The sequence below is a fragment of the Girardinichthys multiradiatus genome, chromosome 21 (assembly GCF_021462225.1).
Source record: "Girardinichthys multiradiatus isolate DD_20200921_A chromosome 21, DD_fGirMul_XY1, whole genome shotgun sequence".
Classification (NCBI taxonomy): domain Eukaryota; kingdom Metazoa; phylum Chordata; class Actinopteri; order Cyprinodontiformes; family Goodeidae; genus Girardinichthys; species Girardinichthys multiradiatus.
In genome coordinates, this window is record NC_061813.1 from 39319016 (window position 1) to 39342391 (window position 23376).

The 23376-nt window shown below is 43.0% G+C and overlaps 1 protein-coding gene across 5 annotated transcripts; it reads right to left on the reverse strand.

Annotated features, from left to right (window-relative positions):
* Positions 1-199: 199 nt before the first annotated feature.
* On the reverse strand, positions 200-21687 carry LOC124858132 (mucin-2-like). Of its 5 annotated transcripts, XM_047349966.1 has the most exons (14): positions 20231-21687; positions 15782-16331; positions 14409-14561; positions 13023-13121; positions 12602-12809; positions 9431-10549; positions 9344-9370; positions 8567-9253; positions 7034-7368; positions 6603-6768; positions 6402-6513; positions 4748-4868; positions 2768-3104; positions 200-986 (listed from the first exon to the last, which is right to left on the reverse strand). In XM_047349966.1, the coding sequence occupies exons 2-14, from the start codon at positions 16313-16315 to the stop codon at positions 832-834; spliced, it is 4053 nt and encodes a 1350-aa protein (XP_047205922.1). In that variant the 5' UTR covers positions 16316-16331; positions 20231-21687; the 3' UTR covers positions 200-831. The 5 variants fall into 5 exon arrangements, with proteins under 5 accessions (XP_047205922.1, XP_047205920.1, XP_047205919.1 ...); XM_047349964.1 differs by having other exon boundaries at positions 8567-9127; positions 9188-10534; XM_047349963.1 differs by having other exon boundaries at positions 8567-9127; positions 9188-10549.
* Positions 21688-23376: the final 1689 nt, after the last annotated feature.

A 23376-nucleotide genomic window follows, 5' to 3' on the forward strand; every position in this document is an offset into this window, starting at 1 on the left:
GGCAGCAGACTCAGCAGAGACGCCCAGACGTCCCTCTCCCCAGACACCACCTCCAGCTCCTCCAGGGGGAGCCCAAGGCGTTCCCAGGCCAGCCGAGAGACATAGTCCCTCCAGCGTGTCCTGGGCCGCAACAGAATCGTCTCTGATCTAAAACAAGAATACCAGCTGCACCTCAGACATCATGAAAACAATCAGTCTGTTTGATTAATCATTGATTTATTAAATAATTTCAAGCAGGATATCATAAAAACGTGACGACTGAAGACACCGCTCTCTACCCTGATAGTGATGTTTTCTTTTTTGAATCCACAGAATATGTTGATAGAAAACATTAAACTTTGATGGATCACTTACAAAATCTACAGATTATTGTCATCTTCCTCCTTTAACACCCAACACACACACACACACACACACACACACACACACACTGGTTATGTTAGCTACAGGGATTTGTCATTGATGTCACACTCTAAAAAAACTAAATAGACAAATTTCATATATTAAATGTTCAAAATCCTTCATGAAATAGCTTGAAATGTACACTCTCCAGTGGCATGTAAAATATACAGAAAGGTACAAAAAGTCTCCAGGTTTCCTGCTACACTTGGCCTAAAACAGGTGAGTTTCTGCTCCGTTCTGGTCCACTAAGGCCACACCTCCATTATAACGTCATAAATTATAAACTACCAACAATTTCCTCTTTTTGTGACTTTGTTCTGTCATCCTTGGTGTCAGCTTCGGCCCTTTATCAAGCACATAAAGTTTCCAGATTTCTCGGTTTTCCCCTCGCCTTTATTGCCGCCTGTCTGGGGGTCACTCCTGTTCCTTTCACTGGTTTTTCAGAGCGTTGATGTGGGCGCAGATCTTGAGGGCAGGACCCAGTTTAATGTTCATGCTGGTCATCAGGTGGTCCTCGGTCAGCAGCAGCAGAGCCTGGCCGTCGATCTCCTGCAGCCTGAAGGCCTCGGCCACGTCACCGCAGCCTAACAGAGAACAAAACACACATCTACAGTCATGGGGAAAAGTAAGTGCACCGTGTTTCATTTAGATCTAATCTAATGCTAGAAAACAAGAAAAAACAGTAACATGTTCCACACTGTTGGTATTTATTAAATGAGAATGAAGCCAAAATGGAAAAGCTGTGTGGAAAATTGAGTCTGTCAGTTTCTTCTATAGGATTTATTTATCCAATGCTGATGCAATGCGCTGATTAACACATGATCATCAGTGCAATCTCAATGAAATCAGGAGTTTTGGCAGCGTGATGCTCCAGAGCATCCAGATGTGTGTTAACGCAACACCAGGCCGGAAAGACATCAGCGATGACCTTAGAGAAGGAACTGTTGCTGCCCATCAATCTGGGCTATAAGGTCATTTCCCAACAATCTGAGCTCCACCATTCTAACAGAGCGAAGGAGTCATGAGTGGAAAACTTCTCAGACAGCTGACCATCTTCTCAGGATTGGACGTCCCAACAAATTCAGCCCAAGGTCAGAGCCTGAAGGTCAGAGAAATTACCAGAGATCCAAGAGCTCCATCTCAGACTCTACAGGCTTCAGTTAGCAAGTTAAAGGTTAAAGGTCATGACAGGACAGTTAAAACAACACTGAACCAGTCTGGCTATTTGGAAGAGATGAAGGAGAAAGCCTCTTCTCTCTGAAAACAACACGGAAGCAGGACTTAGGTTAGTACAGTTGTGTCTGAATGAACCACAAGGTTTCTGGAGCAATGTTCTCTGGAGAGATGAGTTCAGATGTTTGGAGATGATGCCCAGCACCAAACACAGTATGAGCACAACACCTCATGGCATGGCGGTGGAGAGTTGATGGTTTGAGATGTTTAGGCTCTTCGCCGTCATCGAGTCGACCACGAACTCCTCTATATAACAAACCTTTGCAGAGTGAACGGAGTTATTGCTGCTAATGATGGTTCTGCAGGCGGCTGGGTCATGGGGTGTACTTAGTTCTGCACACACAGCTTTTCCATCTCGGCCTTATCTCTGTTTAATAATGACAGATGGGAGGCTGATGCATCGTCTTGAACACTTGGAGTTGGATGTAAATGGTTTAAGAAACTGGTGAAGACCAAATCATTTCAGTTTAAATCAGTTCTGTTCATATTTAGATTTCTGTTCTAGTCTTTGTCGTAAGCTAACTGTGATGGTGTCGGGTTTTCTAGCAGAAATATATATTTTTTAATCAGCTTTGTGAAGAAACGGCAGAACAGATGGACGTGTCATCAGGTTTGATTTACAGTTTGGAAGATGGTTTCAGTCTCAACTTGTTTGCAACATACATGGTTTCTGATTGCAGCAAGTCACCGTTTAACGCCGGTTATACTGATTTCCTCACAGCTCTTCTCTTTAAATATAACTGAGGATCCTAATATAAGATGAATCTAATATATAGAGTCTGTTCACTGAAACTCTGAAGATATCCACAGATGAAATAAGAAGCTGCAAGAAAACCTGAAAAAATGTTGGAGGCGTCAGATTTGATGGATATTTATCACCTGAGGTTTTGCTTCCAGATGTTTCCCTGCTTGCTCAATGAGGCTGACAGTTTGTGGTTAGAGAGATGCACATTACCTCAGTGTGCAGCTTGTTTGGTGTTTTGCAAAACGTCTAATTGGATGATTGGAGCCAGGAAATCATCTGCTGACAGTTAGGACTTTGTGTGTAAATCAAGCTGCTGGTTCCACAGCGGCTGAGTGTCTCAGCAGGAGCTCCACATGCATCTCGTTTCTGGCATGGGAGGAAACTCACCCGGCAGCGTCTGGATGAAGGCTGTGACCTCCTCCACGCTCCACTGGGACGGGGTGGGGCGGAACGTCGTGGTGGGAGTCGAGGCCGTGAAGGCGGGCGCAGACGCCCTCCTCGCTCTCCGGGCCGCACGCCGCTCCATCCTGGCTGCCATGGCAACAGCAGGATCCTCCTCTCCTCCATCATCATCGTCTTCCTCCGCCTCCTCAAAGACATGAGGGGACGCCCTCATGTCTTTGTCTTCCTCCCCGTCCTTGTGCTCCGCCGCCGCCGCCGCCGCTGCCGCTGGCTTTTCTTTCCCGTCTTTCTCGCGCCGCCCGGCGCTCCAAAGATCCCGAGGCTGCCCGAGGACATGGAGGGAACATGAGGACAGGTGAGAGACGGCAAAAGGTTCACCTCCAGCTTGTTTCATTTAGGACAATGTCAAATATTTCATTACAGGAGTAAAAATGTACAAATCCTTCTAAATATCTAACGATAAAACATTTTCAGGGGAGACTGACAGACTATGTAATTACTCTGGAAAACATTAAGGAAATTAAATTTATAATTAAACAATAAAAACAAAAATCATATGTAAAAAAGTTTATATACAAAGAAAAACAAATAAAAAATATAAATATGTAAAATAACATTAACAAACTAACAATATGACAAAAACATTATGAAGCTAGATAATAAATGATCATTTAAGATTGAAAATAAATCCAATAATTATAAATCAATACAAATATATAAAACATTATACTATAAGATAATATCTAAATAGAAAGATATTTGGCAGAAATGTAGAGACAAATTATTTGATAACAGAAAAATGGAAAATAAACATGAAATAACTTTTTTACTCATTTAATGACATTTTTATTTTAAATAAACAATAAAAAGTTATGTAAATTACTCTGCTGTTGTCTCTACTATTTTTCTGAGTTTTGGTAAATAATTTTTCATTTTGTTATTCAGCATTTATCTTTAACATAATATTTCAATCTAAATGTTAAATCATTTGTTTGTACAAAATAAATATTTTTATTTGATCATAATTATTCATTTATTAAAACTTGCCTTTAAATTTCAACATTTATTTGTTCATTTTTTTCTTATTTTATAAATGAATTCTTCTTTCTGGATCACTTACTATTCCATATAACAGAAGAAAAGAACAATAGGCAAATCACAAAGGTTCTGATCCAAATATCAAAAATAAGCAAGAGAACTCTCTGCAGTCTTTTCTATAGAAATTATTTATAATTTCACTTTTTGTTCATGACAAAATGTTACAGACATCTCGCTCGTTTGTTTTATATTAAGTGCTTATCTGAAAATGAACTATGAACTATGACGACTTGAATAATTCAACCCAGGGGAACATTTGTGCTGCTGAGTGCCATTACTAACTAGACCACCAGAGGGAGCAAACTCCCCATCTTTCCTCTGTCTTTTCTCGGTTCTGGATCAGTCACAGTAGAAGAGGAAAAGTAATGTGGACTGCAGGACCTCAGCTGATGTCAGCATCTGAGCATAAATTCAACTGTGGTTTTGTAAAAATGGTAAAAGATGAATTATTTAATGTTAGCCCAACGACCTGTGACCTGTTTACAGTGAATGGTGTTTCTAGCTGAAAGTAATGGAGAGTAGTTGGGCTTCAAAGAGCACCATGCGTTTAAATAATTTCAAAGGTTGCTTCTTTTAGTTCCTAAAGTTATATATTTAAAAACTTAATGTTGTGAGAGTTAAATGGTGAATATAGCACAAATTATTAGGGAAGTGGAAGAATTGCAACAGGATCAAAATAGTCATACAATAATTGTTTATCTGCTTTGTCATTTTTCCTCTGAAAGTTTTCATGTATGCAGATGATACTTTTGCATTTTTAATAAAGTAGATTTAAACATTTTAATGTGTATTGTATGCGTACAGTGTTGTCATTATATTTTTCCACCTGTGCTGGGTTTAGAGTGGAGGTTAGGTGGGTGTTCCTACCAGGCGCAGCAGCAGAGGTTTCCCAGGTACCGACTCGGCCCGGTTCAGAGTCGGACGGGGCCTTTCGGATCGGCTGCCTGCACTCAGGGCCCTCAGGCGCTTCGTCAGCCGGACGTTGAACCTAAAAAAGAAACCCAGAGAGATGAGTCCTCGTTCTGCTGTTCTGATTCAGGCTCAGATCTGCATGAAACACCTGTTCGCCTTTGCACGGGCACCACAGAACCACATCCTGCCAACACCGCTGCTGCTGCTGCTGGGACTCCAGTACTATCGAACACCTCTGTCTGTGCAGCCTAGGCCACAACTGATTACCTTCATGTTTTTCAGACTTTTTTTTTGCCATCTTTAAAAAGTGATCTGGATCACTTGACTGATTGCTGCTTTTTGAATTATTTTTACTTTATGTTTCTGTTTCAGGCTAATAAAAACACCCTTCAGCAGATGTTCAGGTTCTGAACGTCATGTCTTTAAACAAGTGGAAACACTCCCATAAAGTCCTGCGGGATGCATCATCCTTCATTAAATCATCTGCTGCATGTCAAGTTCTCAGCTCTTTGGATTCATCTTGATGGAGCTGGACTTCTCTTTCCTGTCTAACCGCTGGGAATTCTGACTGTTTTCAGAGTTCAAGATCATTTGGCTCTCAAGCTACATTTTTCAGCTCCCAAACATCTCCTCGGTTTTACTAAGCGCTAAAACAGAAGGCAGCTGAACTCCTTAATTGGCTTAAGATGTTTGACCTTTCACCCAAAATGTTTCTTCCATTCTTCCAGATTGGAGTTTCAGGCTTACAAGTTGTGGCCAGAAGTTAAGAAGCTTCTTAACGCTGCCAACATCTAAACTGTTTTGGGTTATAAAGATAGAACCTGAGGACACCTCTGAGGTTTACATACAGCTGCTGCAGATATCTGGAGATAAGAAGAAGAGAAGCTCTGAGACAGGAGTTGATTTCCACCATTTATATCACAAAGCAGCGTGATGCACAACGGTTTCGTGACAAATGTTTCTTACACCAAAATGTTAGTCACGCCAACCCGTGACCTTTGTTCAGACATGTGAATGCAGCAGATCGTTGTCAAATATTCAACACAACCAGCAACTGTAGGAAAGACCAGCTGTCTTCTATTCATATTTTAGCGCGTTATAAATCTGTAGGTGTGCCAGAAACATTTGCAGTGACCTTCACTTTAAAGCCCTGCTGTGATCACTGGTGGGACCCCAGGTTGGGAGTCCTTGCTGAGGCTCCTGAACGGTTGCATGAAGTTCACCAGGTCAGTAAGAGGAAATGATTCTACCATATCTGGAAAAAGTGCATGCAGTACTTAAAATGGTTTTCTTGCCATGTTGTCTGCTTTGCAGTGACAGCTCTGGTTCACCCCTTGAGTTTTGGACCATTTTATGCCTGAATGAGCGTTTGCGCTGGAGACGATCAGGTACCAGGGTTAAACTGAGAGGAAAATCCGCCATTTTCTAAAGAAGATGTTTGGAAAGCCTGGAGAACTGCTGAGAAGCACCACTTTAGAAGCTTACAGAACAAAAATTATACAAACAAACAAATAAGGCCTTGATGAAGCATAGTACTGTAAGTGAGACACCACATCTGGCCTCCTTCTTGCCTTGGTTTTGCTTTGAAGACAGAGAAAGATGTTCTCACCCGCGTGCGCAGGCGGTGGAGCAGAAACGTTTGGACCGCATGAAGTTGTGTGCGTGACCTCGCTTCCCGCAGAACTGACAGTGCAGCACCGTCCGATCTCTGTGGCCTGACTCTGAGTGGGACACAACAAACATGCTCAGGATGAACAGCCGGGTTTTACCCGAGGACAGGTCCACAGAACACAGTTCCTTTAAGCCTTACTGTTCTCCAGGTCGCCCACGTCTCTGCCGTCCTCTTCCTCTGAATCTGTGGAGGCCTCTGTTTGCTTTATGGGGTCTGCTGCAGGCAACGCTGCTTTCCCGTTGGTCCCGTTCACCTCCTGTGGTTTGGACACCTGCTCTGGTACCAGCAGGGAGGAGCGGTTCACCTGGATGACAGGACACAGGTAGGTCAGCGCAACCCAAAGTTCTGCAGATGTCTCGGGATAATTATGTAAATATTTCTGGCTCCTGATAACTCTGAGGAGAACTTTATTATTTGACTAAAAAGCTGACATCATAAACACAATCAGACTGGTGATAACCACTGAAATATTTCACTGAACAAACAATTTAAAGGTCTTCATTAGCTTCTAAATGTTTTTAAACATGTCTTATATCCAGGTAACACCCCTGACTGTTTCATGTCCTTACAGGAAACGGCTGGAGCCCCTCCTGAATGACGAATCCCTCCACCAGGTGAGTCAGAACCTGTCGTCCCTCAGGCCACGCCTTCATCTCCCAGGGGCTGCCCAGCGATTGGCTAAAGCTCTCAGACTCATCTTCTGATTGGTAGATAAGTTCAGTTTTGGGTTGAGGTGCATGTTGGGAATCTGACGGCGTCTTGTCGGCCTTGGCCGCCTCGTGCTGCGTCCGACTGAGGTCGGTTGGGTGGGTGATCTGAGCAGGGAGGAGGGGGTGAGGGTTTTCTGATGCGGAGACAATGAAGGGGGAGCAGGGAGGAGACTGGGAAGAGAGGCTGGACAACGCTGGGAGAGAAGAGAGAAATCAGATCAATAAGGTCATAAAAAAAATTACAGGTCAAATATGTAAAGTTACAGCGAGGGACGAACAGAACTAGAATGCAACTACTGCCTGAAAATTCTTTCAAGTCCTTTAGGGAATTACAGGCTGGAGACAAATTGTTGAAATTATATGGAGTCTATCCATGATGGTTTAAATTATGAAATATCATGGTGCTCGGTAAAAGAAGACCCAACACACAAAAAGGGCATGCCAGTAGTTTCCATGGTGATTCGCTCCTTTTCTGGGGATCAAGGGGAAGGAGGAGCACACATTATGAGACAGACTAGAATTTAGGTCTGAAACAAACAGTCACTGTGCAGCGCGTATTATTCATTTCATAAAAACGACAGAACTACAAGTAGCAGGAATGTCTGATGGCCACACATGCAGATTTGAGTGTTTCTACCGTGTTTTATGGAGGTGATATGACAAGTTAAAGAGACTCGTAACTTGTAGGTTCAGGAGGAACTTTGAGAAAATATGGAACTCTATAGGAAGTTGGATGTGTGTTCTCTGCACTTTAGACCGAATAAACCCCAAACTATAAGTCGTTACGCAGCGGGAGACACAAAATACCTACAGTTTGATGTATAAACTGAATGTATAGAGAAGAAACGGTGGGGATGAAAGTTGTTTAAATCCAAAAGTTTTAGTCCAAACTGCTGTGTGACATCATCACACTGTAAACTAAACAAAAGGCACAATTCCTGATGAAGCCATGTTTTAATGTTTCCTTTTAAGGGGTTTTACAAACCGACAGATGTGACGGGGATGGAAGAATAACTGGTTTTAATGATACAATAAATATTTATGAGCCAAACAGAGGCTTAGGTCAAATAAAAAATCTAATCTAATCTTAAACTTGCTTGTTTCAGCGTCAGTTTCAGTCAGATATGAGATGTATGATAACTCAGGTTTCTGGCTTTTCTGTCCTCATTTCATAATAACAGAAAACATCTGACTGCTTCAACATTAAACTGATGGCAGAGCTGTCACATTAAATTACTAGGATTTCAGTTGCTGGTTCTAGGCTTCTAAAGGATTTGGGTTTGGGTTTCAGTCTCCAGGCCGGAACCAGAAAAGAACTGACATAAAACATCTCAAACAGTAATGAAGCAGAATCAACGTGCAGAACGTCTCCAGGTGAGTGTGAGGAGCTACCTGACTGATTGTCGGACTGAGTCGACATGTTCTCACAGAAGTCCTCGTGGCTCGGCTGAAGGTCTTGTTGAGGTTCTGGTGACCTCTGACAATGGACTGAGACTTCAGAAACTGGTCCTGTTGCTGGTAATTGGACCAGAACTGGTCCTGTTACTGGTTTAGGGGCAAGAACTAGTTCTGTTACAGGAGCTTTAACTGGAACTGGTCCTGTTACTGGTGTTTGGGCAGGAACTGGTTCTGTTACAGGAGCTTTAACTGGAACTGCTTCTGTTACTGGTGTTTGGGCAGGAACTGGTTCTGTTACTGGAGTATGGGTTGAAGCTGGTCCTTTTACTGGAGTATTAACTGGTGCTGGTCCTGTTATCAGTGTTTGGACTGGAACTAGTTCTGTTACTTGAGTTTTAGTCGAAACCGGTCCTTTTTCTGAGGTTTTAATAGGAACTGGTCCTGCTACTGGTGTTTCAACTGGAATGGGACCTGTCATTGGAGTTTGGGTTAAAGCTGGTCCTTTTACTGGGGTATTAACTGGTGCGGGTCCTGATACCGGTGTTTGGACTGGAACTAGTCTTGTTACTTGAGTTTTAGTTGAAACTGGTCCTGTTACTGGTGTTTCAACTGGAACTGGTCCTGTTACCGGTGTTTGGACTGGAACTAGTCTTGTTACTTGAGTTTTAGTTGAAACTGGTCCTGTTACTGGTGTTTCAACTGGAACTGGTCCTGTTACCGGTGTTTGGACTGGAACTAGTCTTGTTACTTGAGTTTTAGTTGAAACTGGTCCTTTTACTGACATTTTAATAGGAACTGGTCCTGTTACTGGTGTTTTAACTGGAACTGGTCCTGTTACTGGTGTTTCAACTGGAACTGGTCCTGTTACTGGTGTTTTAACTGGAACTGGTCCTGTTACTGGTGTTTTAACTGGAACGGGTTCTGTTACTGGTGTGTCAACTGGAACGAGTTCTGTTACTGGTGTGTCAACTGGAACGAGTTCTGTTAATGGAGTTTGGGTTGAAGCTGGTCCTTTTACTAAAGGTTTAACAGGAACTGGTCCTGTTACTGGTGTTTGAACTGGAACAGGTTCTGTTACTGGAGTTTGGGCTGAAACTGTTCCTTTTAATGGAGTTTTAACTGGGACTGGGGTGAGATCCAGGCTGGGTTTTGATTCCATGCTCGAGTCTTTAACGGTATCGGTGTTCTGGTGCTGATGTAGAAGCTGGCCGCTCAGGCTGTCAGATGTATCCATGGGAATGTCTCCTCCTTCCTCCTCCTCCATCTTCCTTTTCTTTCCTGTTCCTCTCCTCTCTGTGTCTCTCTCATCGTCTGCTGTTACCTCCATCAGAGCTTTATCTCTCTCAGATTGAGGTTCCCGTTCCATCTCAGTGAGTTTCTCTTGCTTCACCTTCTCTCTTTGGACATCTTTCTCCAGCTGGAGGTCTTTACTGACAGTCTGTTCGTCTTTAATTCCTGGTTTCGCTCCTCGGTTTATGTTTCCTTGCTCTTCACTCTGCTTTGGCTCTCTCTTCTTGCTCAAAGTTTGTGTGTGAGATGGAGCAGAGGGCAAGGGAGGCGGGTTCAAAGGAAGAAGATTCAAGTCTTCCTTCTTAACAGTCCTTTTTGATTGGCTGGAAAGCTCAGGCAGCTCAGAAGGCTTGGACTTCACTGCAGAGTGGGCATACGTGCCTGCCTGTGGCTGCTGACTGGATGAAAGGGCGATGATCTGCAGCTGCCTCGCTGCAGACGGTGAGCGTTCAAAGTGGTTGGAAGAAGATAAAGGGCTGTGTTGGGACGAGGTTGGACCCAGAACGGTGTGAGTTAATGCACAGCTCTTTAACCCAGTCAGCGGCTTACTGACAGACGTGGTCTGACTGGATGGAGCAACGGCGATGGGTTGGAGGGCCGGGGATTGTCGAGGTGTTGTTGCTCGGTGACCGTTGGGAGAGAGAAGCCTCGGTCTGAGAGGGACGGCTCGAACTGGAGAGTAGAGAGCTGGGAGAATGAATAACGAGGTCAAACCATTAAACATTTAGTAAATAAGTTTTAGATTTATGACCATCACTGGGGGTAGGAAGGTTTAATGCCTAATTTGTTTTATACTGCAGATAACTTTTTAAAACCCCCTTTCACTACGATGTAACAATAGATCCAGAATGTGGATGGTCTTTCAAGGGTCTTGCTGAGGTCTTAGCAAGGACTTAGTGAGGTCTTGGCAATAGCTCAGTAGGATCTTCATGAGATCTTAGTGGAGTCTTCAGGGACAAGTTATGCAGAAAGCTCTCGTTTTAAAGACACGGATAAATCGTAGAGGGTTTTTAGCATGCACAAAACTCCCATAGGGAGGTCAGAGTTGGCAGCCTAAAGGGGTCCTGGTTGGAGCAGGGTGGGAATTTACGCTTGTTTGGCTAATATGGACTAACATGGTTCAGGTGGTTGATGAAAGCTTGAAACAAGCTACACTAGCCCTTTGCCTGGTTGACACCCCCAAAGCCTCCACATCACAATAGCAGCATTACAGTTATGTTATTGCATTACCATCAAGGTGCAGTTGCTACTCTCATTAAGCACAGCCATCACAAATAATATTTGACTTGGCAGCTGCAATGGCCAACATGTGTTCTAGAAGTAGTGCTAAAAAGCTCCAGGTTTAGCTGTCCTTTATTTGCCAAAAGTCAAAAGCACTTCTGCACCTGACTGTCAGACCCATAGTACCAGAAAAGAGGAAAGGTCCATCTGGTCGAGGTTCGGCACAAAAAAAACCCTTTGCCTGCACCCTCTCCTGCTGGGAAGATGCTGGAAATAAACAGTAAAACTGATGGTGGAGGTTCAGAAAGCTCCAATATATTTAAAAAGAAATGATGCTGATAGCGAGGAAGTCAACAAATCAAAAAAGTGCAGGTGTGGTACCTGGTGCCTTGAACTGCTACCCTGATGAGAGTCGTAGCATAATGGGATGATAAGTAGACCATTATGGTAACCATTATGGAGCACTAATGTAAGTATAAAGCATCATGAAGACACAGTAAAGCTTGTCTGGGATGCGATAAAAAACGTGTCATGATCCAGCCATGCTCTGAGCAGGGCCTTCATCCAGAGGGAAGATGGAGGTGAAGACACAGCTAGCTTGAGTTACTGAGCAACAGTAGATGCGGTTTACACCCAGCAGAGATTAATGTTTATTGTAGCATATTCTGAACACTAAATTCATTAAGAGCATAAGCTACGATAGCAGTTATTAAAATATGTTTTTCTTTATTTTGTAAACTGACCGACAGGAAATAGGGTGGAGTAAACGAGTAAAGGCATTTTGTAAACGAAACTCTTCACAGATATTTTCTGTCCCACATATTTAGAAGCAATTCAAGATATAAAGGAATATTACATATCTAATTTTCACAATCAATAAAAAAATAATAAAGTAAATAATTGGGCCTCAGTTAACAGACAAAATAATAATAATTATTATTATTATTATTATAGTGAGATCCATGGATAATAATTAGAGATAATTATATAACAAATATTGTATTTGATTTCTAAATAAAATGATTACATCATAGATAATACCATATAATCTAATATCGTTTAATGTTGGAGTCTGTAATAAAAACAAAATATACCATGTCTAGAAAAATTAGCCAGATAAAAAAAAATGTAATAAAACAATTTTTTGTGAAACTGTTTTCATGTAAAAAATTAAGAATGAGTCTTTATAAAATCTAATTGTATGATTTAAATGAAAAAATGATAAAAACTTTGAAAAATGTTGTTTCCAAGTTGTATTTTTTTTCTTGTCTCAACAGTTTAAAGAATTATAGATTTCCTTGTAAAAAGTAATTTAAAAACTATGGGTGAAGTAAGGAGTATACACAACATAACAGATTTAAAAACATGGTAATAAACAAAAGTCTATTTAAATGGAGATACCTAAACTAAATCAAGTATTTTATATGAAACAAGGATGCAGCAACCATCACATCCCCCCTCAGTTAGTAATCTGCTGAAGTTCATGCGATGCATCAGAGTCAACCTCTAAGGACCTACTTGGAGGCGGGACAGAAAGGTGGCGGCTGGGTGCGGTCGGGCTGTCCTTCGCCACAGTGCTGGGCTGCGGTCGCGGCCTGAGAGGGGGGAAGACGGGGGCGTTGGGACGGGAGAGGGGCGGCGGGGCCGAGGAGGGAGGCTTCAGCCGCAGAGAAGGGGGAATGGTGAGAGTCCCGGGGGGAGGAGGCCTCAAGGTGAGACTCTGGAGCTGCAGGGGGAGACATCGGTAGAGAAAGTGATGATTAAACTCCTCCCGCTACCAGAACAACCACAGCTTAGCAACGGTTCCCAGTAATGAGTAGGAGATGCTTTACAAAATAAACCTGGCCTCAAACACCAATAACAGCTTGAACCATGTAATTACACACTGTTGTGAGTAAAACCAAAAGCATACACAGATTAGACATCCAGCAGGGCTCACCTGAGCGGAGGCGGGGTTAGAGGAGGGGACGGAGGAGGAAGAGGAGAAGGAGGAAGAGGAGGGTGACTGTGCAGGTCGCATAGCGGACGTAAGAATGAGCTGCGAGGAGATCCCAGGAGACAAGAAAATAAGAAGGAAAGGAAGGAAATAAATGGAGGCAAGCAGGGATGCAGAGCTGAACATTAGTGTTTGTCTGATGTCTGAATAGTTAAGTAATGTCTTCCCAGTCTAAGCTGCAAATACCAGCTTCTACAGTTTTATTTTATGCTCCTTGAAGCACAGCTGTGAAGCTCAGACATGCTAGTCAGGTTTCCCCCTGAAAGAATGAAATCATTTCTTTTCCGACGTATAAAAAACTATTTTTAAGAATAAACCGCAACATTTTTTAAACACGCCTCAACCTGCTACGTTTATTTTATTATATCTGAACAACTTTAAGAAAACCTGCTTTTTACTTTCCAAACAACAGCAATGAAGCATTTATTAAAGATCATCTTTTCTGAATAGGGATTACGTTGAGAGTTAATGAGCAGTCATTATCTTACCTGCAGCAGAGCTTATTTAATGAAAAGAGATACAGAAGTTCAGTTTTAAAAATTCATGCAAAGCTGTTTAAAAATTGCTCGAACAAACGTCACATTTCCATTATTGTTTATTCACACAAACATCAGTAGCTATGGTCCATTCCACGGACTTCGGATGCCGTCGCATTTAACGTAACAGTGTTCCAGTTTTAAGTTTCAAAACCAGTTTGAGTTATTACCCGTCAAACTAATGTTAGCATCACACGCCAATAACATATCCTTCGGCATTTTAATCCAGTGATGTAAACAAACATTCAGTAATTGGAGTGGTAAAAAGTTAGAATGCATTATCATAATGCTTGAATAATACATACAATACTGGTTTTCTCCAAAACTAAAAAAATATACCAAATCTTAAAGTTTTACCGGCATCAACTGATCGTACATAATTATTGGTAATATTTACTTTGTTCATATCTTTCTGATATTTAAACAAATGAAAGGCATCACAGCATAGAAAGTGGCCTAAAAGTAAATATTATTGTGGCTAAAATAAAGATTTATCTGAATTCTTTCAATATTTTGCATCTAATTCAGTTTATTTTGACACAGGATACACATAAGAAGAATAAAACTTATATTCAACTTTTATATGTGTGGTTTTAGAGACTTTTTCCAGTTAAAACAGAAAAACTTTAAACTTTTAAAGCTAAATTTAAACATTTTCCCATTTTCCTAATGAACCTGAACGCAGCATGAAGATCTTCGTCTTATTTTAAAACCTTTCATCTCTGCGTCTGCAACGCCTTCTCTTCACTCTGACTGTGTGTGTGTGTGTGTGTGTGTGTGTGTGTCTCTTTACCATCTGAGCTCTCAGCAGCACCTGGTCTTGGCCAGACCCTTTGAGACCTTTCCCCAAGAGCAAAGCCTGCTGGGACACCCTCTGCCTGACAGGTGAGGGGCTCTGATTGGCTCGCACAAGACCAGGTGTGCCCACAGGATGAGCCTGTTGCACCTGGAACAAAGAGAGGAGAAGACAAAAAAGGTTGAGGAATGAGATTAAAGAGAAAAGCTTCAAACATGAATCAGAAGCTTGGCTCTGAATCATCAGGCTGGTCGGAGAAACCTAAAGCAAACCACTCATCCTTTTAGTTCTCTAATAACTAATACAAGTTGGTGGATGAAGACCACACTGCTGCTACCAGGCTCCTTCACACTGGACCCAGCACCCTGATCTGCTGCATCTCAATGAAGAACCAGCAGTGGAGCCCTCCCAAAGGTGGAGAGTCGTAAGCTGAAAAATGTTGGATATGAACAAGATTCTGACCCGTTTAAAGATGCCACAAACTCCCACTTGAACCCAGGAAGTTCAAAGAGCAACAGTCCAAAGAAGGCAGAGAAAGGAGATGTAAGCTATGGTGATGTAAGATATTTTACTCCTGGGTTTACAGAGAAGCTGTCGGCAGATTAGCAAACAGCAAAAAACTTATTTAAAAGAGATGAGCGTTGTAAACAGAGTGTAGGTAGACACCAACTCTTTAAATTCCTGCTTTTATCTTTGCACCGAGAGAATTCAGTTGTTTTGACCCCAAAGAAACAAACTACAGATGCATTATGAAGACCAAGGAACCCAGCAGACAAGTCAGGGAGAAAGTTCTGGTTCAGTTTAAAGCAGTTTGAGGTTCTAAAACTGAACTCAGAGAGAGGATGGACCACCTCCAGACCTACTAAGACATGGAGGTCCGTCTAAAGTGAGTGCAAGCAAGGAGAGCATTATTCAGAGGCCCATAGTTACTCTGGGTGAGCTGCAGGGATCTACAGCTCAGGTGGGAGATTCTGCCAACCGAAAAACGTAATTGTTCACAAACCGCCGTAAGGAATCCTGTTTGCAGATTGCTCAAAGTCATGCAGGAGGCACAGCAACCATGGAAGGAGGTCCTTTGCTCAGATGAGACAAAAACTGAACTTTTAGCCGACATGAAAAAGGTTATATTACATGAAAAACTGTCTCTGCACATGAACCTGAACACACTATTTACATGTTAACAAGCATCATGCTGTCAAAACTGTGAAAAAACTGAATATTTGGTTAAAACTTGACCCCTAACCAAGCCTGGGTCACTGTGCTCTTCACATTATTACATAGAAATCAGAGAAACATTTTGCAGAATGAATCCCTGTCTTCTCCTTAGATGCAGGTGAACAGCAGGTGATCCATGATGAAGGATGACTCACCTGTCTGCCAGGTGGGCTGGCCGGGGTGTGAAACGGTATGATGGGCGTGGAGGTGGGACCAGGTCGGGTGCTCCCATTGGTGAGGCTGGTGGAGCTCATGGTGTTGCTCTGTGTCACAGCAGGTGAAGAGTAGGGCTGGGGTGAAGCTGTGGTTGCTGTGACAACAGAGGAGGAAGAGGAGGAGGTTTGCGTGGAAGGAGATGCCTTGGTGGCTGGGGAGGGAAGGATGGGGCGGGAGTACGTTCGCAGGGCGGGGGTCGCCGTGGAGGTGAGTTTAGGCAGAGCTGGGACGAGGACATGAGGGGACAGATGCCCGCCCGCCGCCGCCTTCGATCCGTGGGCCACGACGCAGGGAGCTGGGGTGAGGGGGGGAGGAGGGGAGGAGGTGGTGGGAGTCAGCGTGGGTGTGGGGGAGTCCAGGAGCATGGGGTTGGGGATGAGCCGGGGAGGGGTGGGCGTTGTAGGTGTGGAGGGGGCGGGGCCATTGGTGGCCTGTTCTGATTGGCTCTGCTGAACCAGCTCCTTGTCCATCATTCAACTCTGAAACAAACTGAGACAAACAGAGAAAAGTGAGTTTTCAAAGAAATCCACAGTTTTTCCATCAAAACAATTGGCTCATCTTTTCAGAACCTTAGAATCATATAATAAGATGGTTCTAGTTTTTTACCAGAAAATCTGAACCAAAAAAAAAAACAAGTATATCCAGTTATCCAGCAGTTTGTAGAACCTTCAGCACCAAGAACTCAGCAGTGGTTTCCTGTCTGACCTGAACAGTTTCTCACATCATCGTTGAGAAATTCTGGCCAACTTAGCGTTCCTTCGGTTTATTTGTTTCTGCTCAGCTCTCTGAAGGTCTCACCACAGTATCTCAGTCAGGCTGAGGTCTGGACTTTGACTGGGCCATTGCAAACCTTAAATCTTTTCCTCTACCGCCATCCTGTTAGATTTATTGCTGTGTTTGAGATCATCGTCCTGTTGATGACCCAGTTTGGACCAAGCTTTAGCTGGTCCAAACAGAGGAGTCGAATGACTACAAGGAGCCCAAACCATCATCCCTCCACCATCATGTTTACCAGCTGGTATGAGCTGTTTGGTTTCCTCCAAACATGGAGCTGTGCACTGTGGTCAAACATCCCTGGTCCTGCCGCCATATTGTTTCCAAACAGTCATACTTGTTTAGTCCTGTCCTGTCATGACCTTTAACCTTTACCCTGGTATCTGGTCCCTTTAGAGTCACAGATGGAGCTCATGGGTTTTCTCTAATTTCTCTGAGCTTCATGTTCTGATCTTGTACTGAATCTTCTGGGATGTCCACTCCTGGGAAGAGTAGCAGCTGAGATGTTTTTCTTCTGTGAATCCTTCTTCTCTTTGTAGAATGATGGCCTTCAGATAGTTAGCACATTGTTTTATGACCCTTCCCACACTGGTGACGTGTTAACGTGTAGCTGTATGCTCCAGAGCAGCAAACTGCCAGAACTACCACCAGGACCTTCACAGAACTACGTCTATGGCGGTGCTGACCCAAATGGTTCGCTGGTCAGTGCATCTGAACAGCCGATCCTTCCTCCGACCTTTGGTCTGCTACCTGCAGGTTGGCAGATTGTTTATTTCTTATCAGTCTTCTGATATTTTATTCCCTATTGACTGCAGAATACTATCAGCCAGTTTTATTAAAAACTATAATTATAATCTGAATTTAAAATGTGTTTGATTTTTCCTGATGGACTCAAATAAAACCACTGATTCTCAGACCGGCTCTGATTGCATCACTGCTGTATTGGTGTCAGGGGACTTTTCTCCCCGTCTGGGGTTAACCACTCCTCTGGCGCTTTTCCAGAACACATGGCTGAAGTTTATACTGACAGTGTCGAGTGTCACCAAACAGACCGCGACAACGGCGGCCGATGAATCACCCATGAGGCACTGCATCTGTGGAAATAACTCGGCTGGTTCACATATTTAATCCATCGCTGTCTGGCAACGGGACCGACTGATCTCCCCTTTTTTATGAAGATGTGAGTGAAAAACTCAAGGACCTTCAGAGGACCTGGAGAACTGTTGGTCCAGACCACCTTAAAATATAAGAAGAAAGTCGACTGGGAGACATAAGGCCTGGATTATTAAAGATTGGTGTGCTTTTATTTATTTTCTCTTAACTCTGACATCTTACCAGTCTTTAATCCAAGTTTTGGATCTTTTTGTGTTATTAATAAATCGCTGCCTTTTCATAGGACAGCTAATGTTAGAAGGTTCAACTCATTTCTATTCAACCGCTTTAGAAACTGTAGAAAAACGACTCATGTTGATATGAAATAATGGAGTTTAAAATGTAAAACATAAGGTCTTGTTATAACTAGAGGGGATGTCAGGGCAGAATGATCAGCTGTAACATTTTAAGCCTCTGATATGTTTGAATGTTGCTGGACTCTGCCTATTAGGACCATCTCAAGCTACATTTTTGCAGCTGATTTCTAGCAGCAGGTCAGTACCTTGTTGGTGCAAAACTTTATGCTCCGTGTCACCATAATGTGTGCAATATTTGCACAGATGCATGCATGCACATAAATGTAATGTCTCCATAATGCAGCACAGGTATGATACAGATGTAACTTCAGGGATTTACTAAAATCTGAGGAGAAAAGGCTGGAGAATCACCACCTTTTAGACTGAATGAAATGAGGTGGAGATTCTTTCTCTGCTTTGTGTAGTTGGTTTAAATTTGTTTGGTTTCTTTAGGTTGGTTCACAGTGTTTAGACCTGTTTTACCCTTGCATCCCCTCCCATTAGCTTGCCTCATTTGTCTCGCCTTCCCCAGTATATATACTCTCAGTTCCTGTATCCAGCAGGTTTTTACCTGTACATGCCTGACAGCAACTGGTAGTTCTGCTGCCTTTTAGCACCTCCCTCCTGCATGCATCTGGGTCCTTTAAAACATACAATGACACTTGTTCCTGAAGCACATTTTCATGACATTTACACATTTCCCCTTTTTCAGTTGAGTTACAGCATGTAGCTCACAACAGCTCCAGGTCAAAAGTCAATAAATATGTATATGTCCAGAGACTGAAGGGAGTGCAGCCACGCACCCAGCTGAAAGTTACAGAGGAGTGATGATGATGTAGGTATGGAGCATCAAACTGACATCAGTGAGTTAGTGGCATGGCACAATGGCCGCCCAAGATGAAAGTAGTGATAGTGAAGCCTTTCAGCTCGAGTCTGAGCTCAAACAACGATGACTGACGAGGTGAAAGCCGTGAGCGACGCCGGAGAAGATGGACCAAACAGCAAACACTGACAAGTATTTATTACTTGTGTTTCTTTTCACTGCTGTTGTTTTTACATGTGGTATTGGCAGGGTTGTGCAACAACACATTCAGATAAGCGCGGTAAAGGCTGGTGTTAATGTACTCGTGGAGGTTAAATGTAACGTAAATTACAGTTTTCTCAGACAGAGAATGGCTGCTGAAAACAGGTTTTTGTAACAGTTGTAACACATCTAACATGTCTATTTTACCTGTCTAACACTAAAGCTGTTACCACTTCCTGTTCTCCGGCCCACCTCTGCTGTGTTGCTGCAATGAGCTACTACACATTGATTCAGCAACTTTTTGTTAAAAATCCTTTGTTTTTTTTGATAACCAAACAAGCTGATTTTAGCTGACAACAATAAGACACAGTTCCCCGCTGATGATACGTCATCACTCTATATATGGTCATGTTTATGGTCTTTAAAGAGGTTCCAGACTGTTATCTGCACTGCTGTAGATTCATTTCACATTTTACCTGAATTTAATTGCAGTATTTGATTTTTAGGTTATTTCTCTGACTTTATGCGACTTGCTTACAGTTTAAAGCCGAAATGATTTGGGATGCTTGAATGCAGTTCACCTAGCCTGCACACAATTATTTCAATACTTTATAGCTGTGACTTTATAAGATTGTTGTGTTTCGAGTATTAGGATTTTTTAATGCAGTTTGCATGTGTAGCCACTGTTTTATATACTATAGAACTAAAACACTGGAAATATTTTGCTTTCAAATGTTCTGAAACGTCACACTGATGCGTTGCTGTGTGATTTCAGAAGTAATTCATGAACAGATGAAACCCGCATGGAGCCCCGTGGTCGCTCTGCAGACCCTGCTTCAGATCGCTGAAATGGGTGAAAACTCGGTTCGGGTCTCCTCGATGGGGGTCCAGATGCGTGCTCTGTGTGCAGCCAGAGCTCAGTTACACCCACCCCCCATCCCCGAGCAGACAGGTGCCGTTCCAGATGCTGACATCTGGCCGCGCAGCCCCGCACGCTGGTGACAGTTAGGCCAGACAGCATGCATGTGACTATCAGAAAAAGACAGAAAAAAGATGGAGCCAGGCCTTCACGGTGCTGAAGTCTGACGGCGAGGACGTCCAGGGGGAGCCTGCGCTCCACGTAAAGCGGTCCGCTCACCTACCTGCAGAAAACGGCGTCGTGGCGCAGCTTATTCCCGCAGCTCTCCATCAGAAAGTGGGCGCATGTTGATAAAGTCCGCTGCTGTTATCTGATGAACGGTTCTCCGCTGCTTCAGCAGGCTCAGATGGGCGTGTATGAAGCCTCACTTCCTCGTCTGACAGCGCAGGGGCCGCTGCGAAGAGCGCGTCAGCCTTCCACAGACAATAACGTCCCCAAAGAGCCACAGAGGTGGAGGATGCTTCCGCGGCCCCCGCACTCACACAGGGGGCCAAACGGACAAGTTCAAGCGCGGTCTGGGCCCGTTTAGGCTGTGTCTGTGTGCGTGGTGTGCGTGCGTGTCGCACTCTGTTTATGGTTTCATCACAGCCCCGGTTCGTACCCGCGGAGCAGTCCGTGAATCTGGCCTCCAGAGTGGGGTCAGGGGGGCCCCGCTGGACTCCGGGGAACCAGCAGCAGTCTCACCTGCCGGGGTCTGCGGCTGGAATGAGCCCGGCTAGGGGGCACCGTGTGGCGGCTGCGAGGGCCTGCTCAGTCCGCTGCTGGTGGAGAGCAATGAAGGCAGTTTGGAGCTGAGAGAGAGAAGAGAGACAGCACCACTCAGAGCTCCGGAGGACCGGAACGGAACCGCTGCACACAGCGCTGCTGCTGTACCTACAGGATTAGAACCGGAACTACAATCTGAATAATGCACAGGTGGAGCGGATAATGCACAGAGCACGTCACAGCGTCAGAGCCCGAATTACTGTCTGAGTGATGCATACGAGGCGCATGCGCATCAGCACCACGTACCTACAGAATTAGAGCTGGAATAACAGGAAGAGTTCACATCATGTGCATTATTACAAGTTGTTTCGAAAAATCCGATCTGTCTGAATTATTCAGGCTGTTTTAACCAGGTTTAAGATCAGCTGCTGGTTCAATACATTAAAACACAAAATGTGGTGCTGAATCCAGCTCTGAAAAAACAAGAAACCATATAAACCTTTTCGGAAATGTATGACAGCCATTGCAATCCAGGTACAGCAGGAACAGCATAGTGCCTTAAACAGACTAAACATCAGGATCTATAGAGAACATCTGCATTCTGTGAAACTTGGTTCTTCTTTCTTTGCTCAGCATGTCTTACAACATTACATGAAAATGCAAAAAGAATGAAATAAAACAACATTTTCCAACATTCCAGGTGCTTCTATGTTTTGTGTCATCTCCTCCAGCTCATACTGAGCCGGGTTCTGCTGCAGATTTCTTCCTGGTTTAAGGGCAAGTTGTTGCTTTCCACTGTGGCCACATGCATGATTAGGAGGAGGGTTTCTGCGAAGTAAACGACCTGATGGTTTCCTTAGATGGAAGACTTGCTTTAGTGTTTGGCACAAACTGAACTGGACTGCTTTGCATTTTATCTACAACTGAACTGGAAGGTATGTAACTGACGTTGAATCTGCCTTGAGAGAACATTTTGTTGTAAATTGGTGCTAAATAAATAAATTATTTTTATGAATTGACACTGTTCATGTTGCATTTATTAAGCTACTGCTGCGAGGCTTTTCGTTAATAAATTAAAAGGCTAAATTTAGTTATGAATATATGAGTTTCTTTACATAAAGATAAACAGCTACTATAATGCAATAGGGAAAGGTCTTGGTCAGCTCTCATCTCTATTTTCCTTCCAAGCTAGACTTTATCCTAACTCTTTTAAGGGGTCTTGATCAGTAGGTCTCCGGACTTTCTAATGAGTTTTCCAGCTTTTCTTTGGACTTTGGCTGCTTTTCATCCTGTCCATTACCAGAACATTGTTTTTATTAGCTTCTTTATTAAATGATCAATTATTAATCTTCTTTCACAGAACCTCCATATTTGTAGTAAAGATAACTAACTTAACTAGAAAATGGTGAGTCACAAAGATCCAGTACACTATAAAAGTCAGAACCCGGCCAGCCTACAACAGAATCTCATTTCATATCATGGATCATGTTCTTTCGGTCATAATCCAGATCCAGTCACCATAGGAGAGGGCTGGAACACAGATGGACTGGTAAACTGGGAGTGGTGCTTTTTGGCCCAGATTATGGCAGATTATTGCAGATGAAGCCCTGATTCATCCATCCTCCTGCTATATCTTCATCTTGATTGAGACATTTTACATACAGGACCATTTTATCCTTGTATTTGAGTTCTTTGTGCGGATGTCTTCTGCTTTTATTTGAATAATAAAATATAAACCAACAGATAGCGCCTATTGTGTCTAAATTTTAAGTCAAGATAAAACATGATTTCAAGTTAATGAGTCAGTTTGAAACAACTGATCTTAAAAAAAATTGTTAGAATTTAACCTTTCGTTTTATCCTTGTAAAAATAACTTAATAAACTCCATTCAGCTTGGTCTAGTCCTTCCTCTTCATATCTCCATTTTAAGCAGATATACCTTCTTATAAAGTTTTGTTATAAAGATAAAACAATTTTGCAGATAGGAATTAGGATTTTAACTCCAGAAGATGCTAAACACAAAATAAATCTGCAAGCGGAGGACAAAAACAGGCTGAAGGATTCACAATCCCATCCTCTCCTGAGGCAGCGAGAGGAAACAAACACAACGCTTTAGATCTGTTCAGTTTAATCTGATCAGAGATTTTGTTTCCCTTTTGAATCTTTATATAACTATTTATTTTACTAAAGATCACAAGACCCAGCCTGAGAGATGTTTTAGTTTATATAGAGCACCTTTCAACTATTTAAGATAAAAACATGTTTTATCTGAATTGTTTAAGGGTAACAGCCCTTTTTAGAGCAGATTTTGTTCTATGCCTGATATTATCTGAATGATCAGGTTGACTCCTGGATTTTAAATGAGTAAAAAAGTCTAAAGAGAAACTGAGAAAGTCTAGAGAACAGGTGATGCAGAAAACAATGGGGAAACATGGCCGCTTGGAGGGAAAATACGTTTCCAGGGTCTGTTAGGTGACTGCGCGCGCAGTCATGTGACACGTGGAGGGTCGCGTGTCAATAATCCAATGATCCTCCGTGTTTGAACCCACAGGTGGGGCAACAGCACCTGCAGAGACTCCGCTACGTCACCTAATCTGCAGCTGCGCAGCCAGTCAGGATCACCGGAAACAAGGTGGTCGGGCCTTCAAAATAAAATGCTTCAAG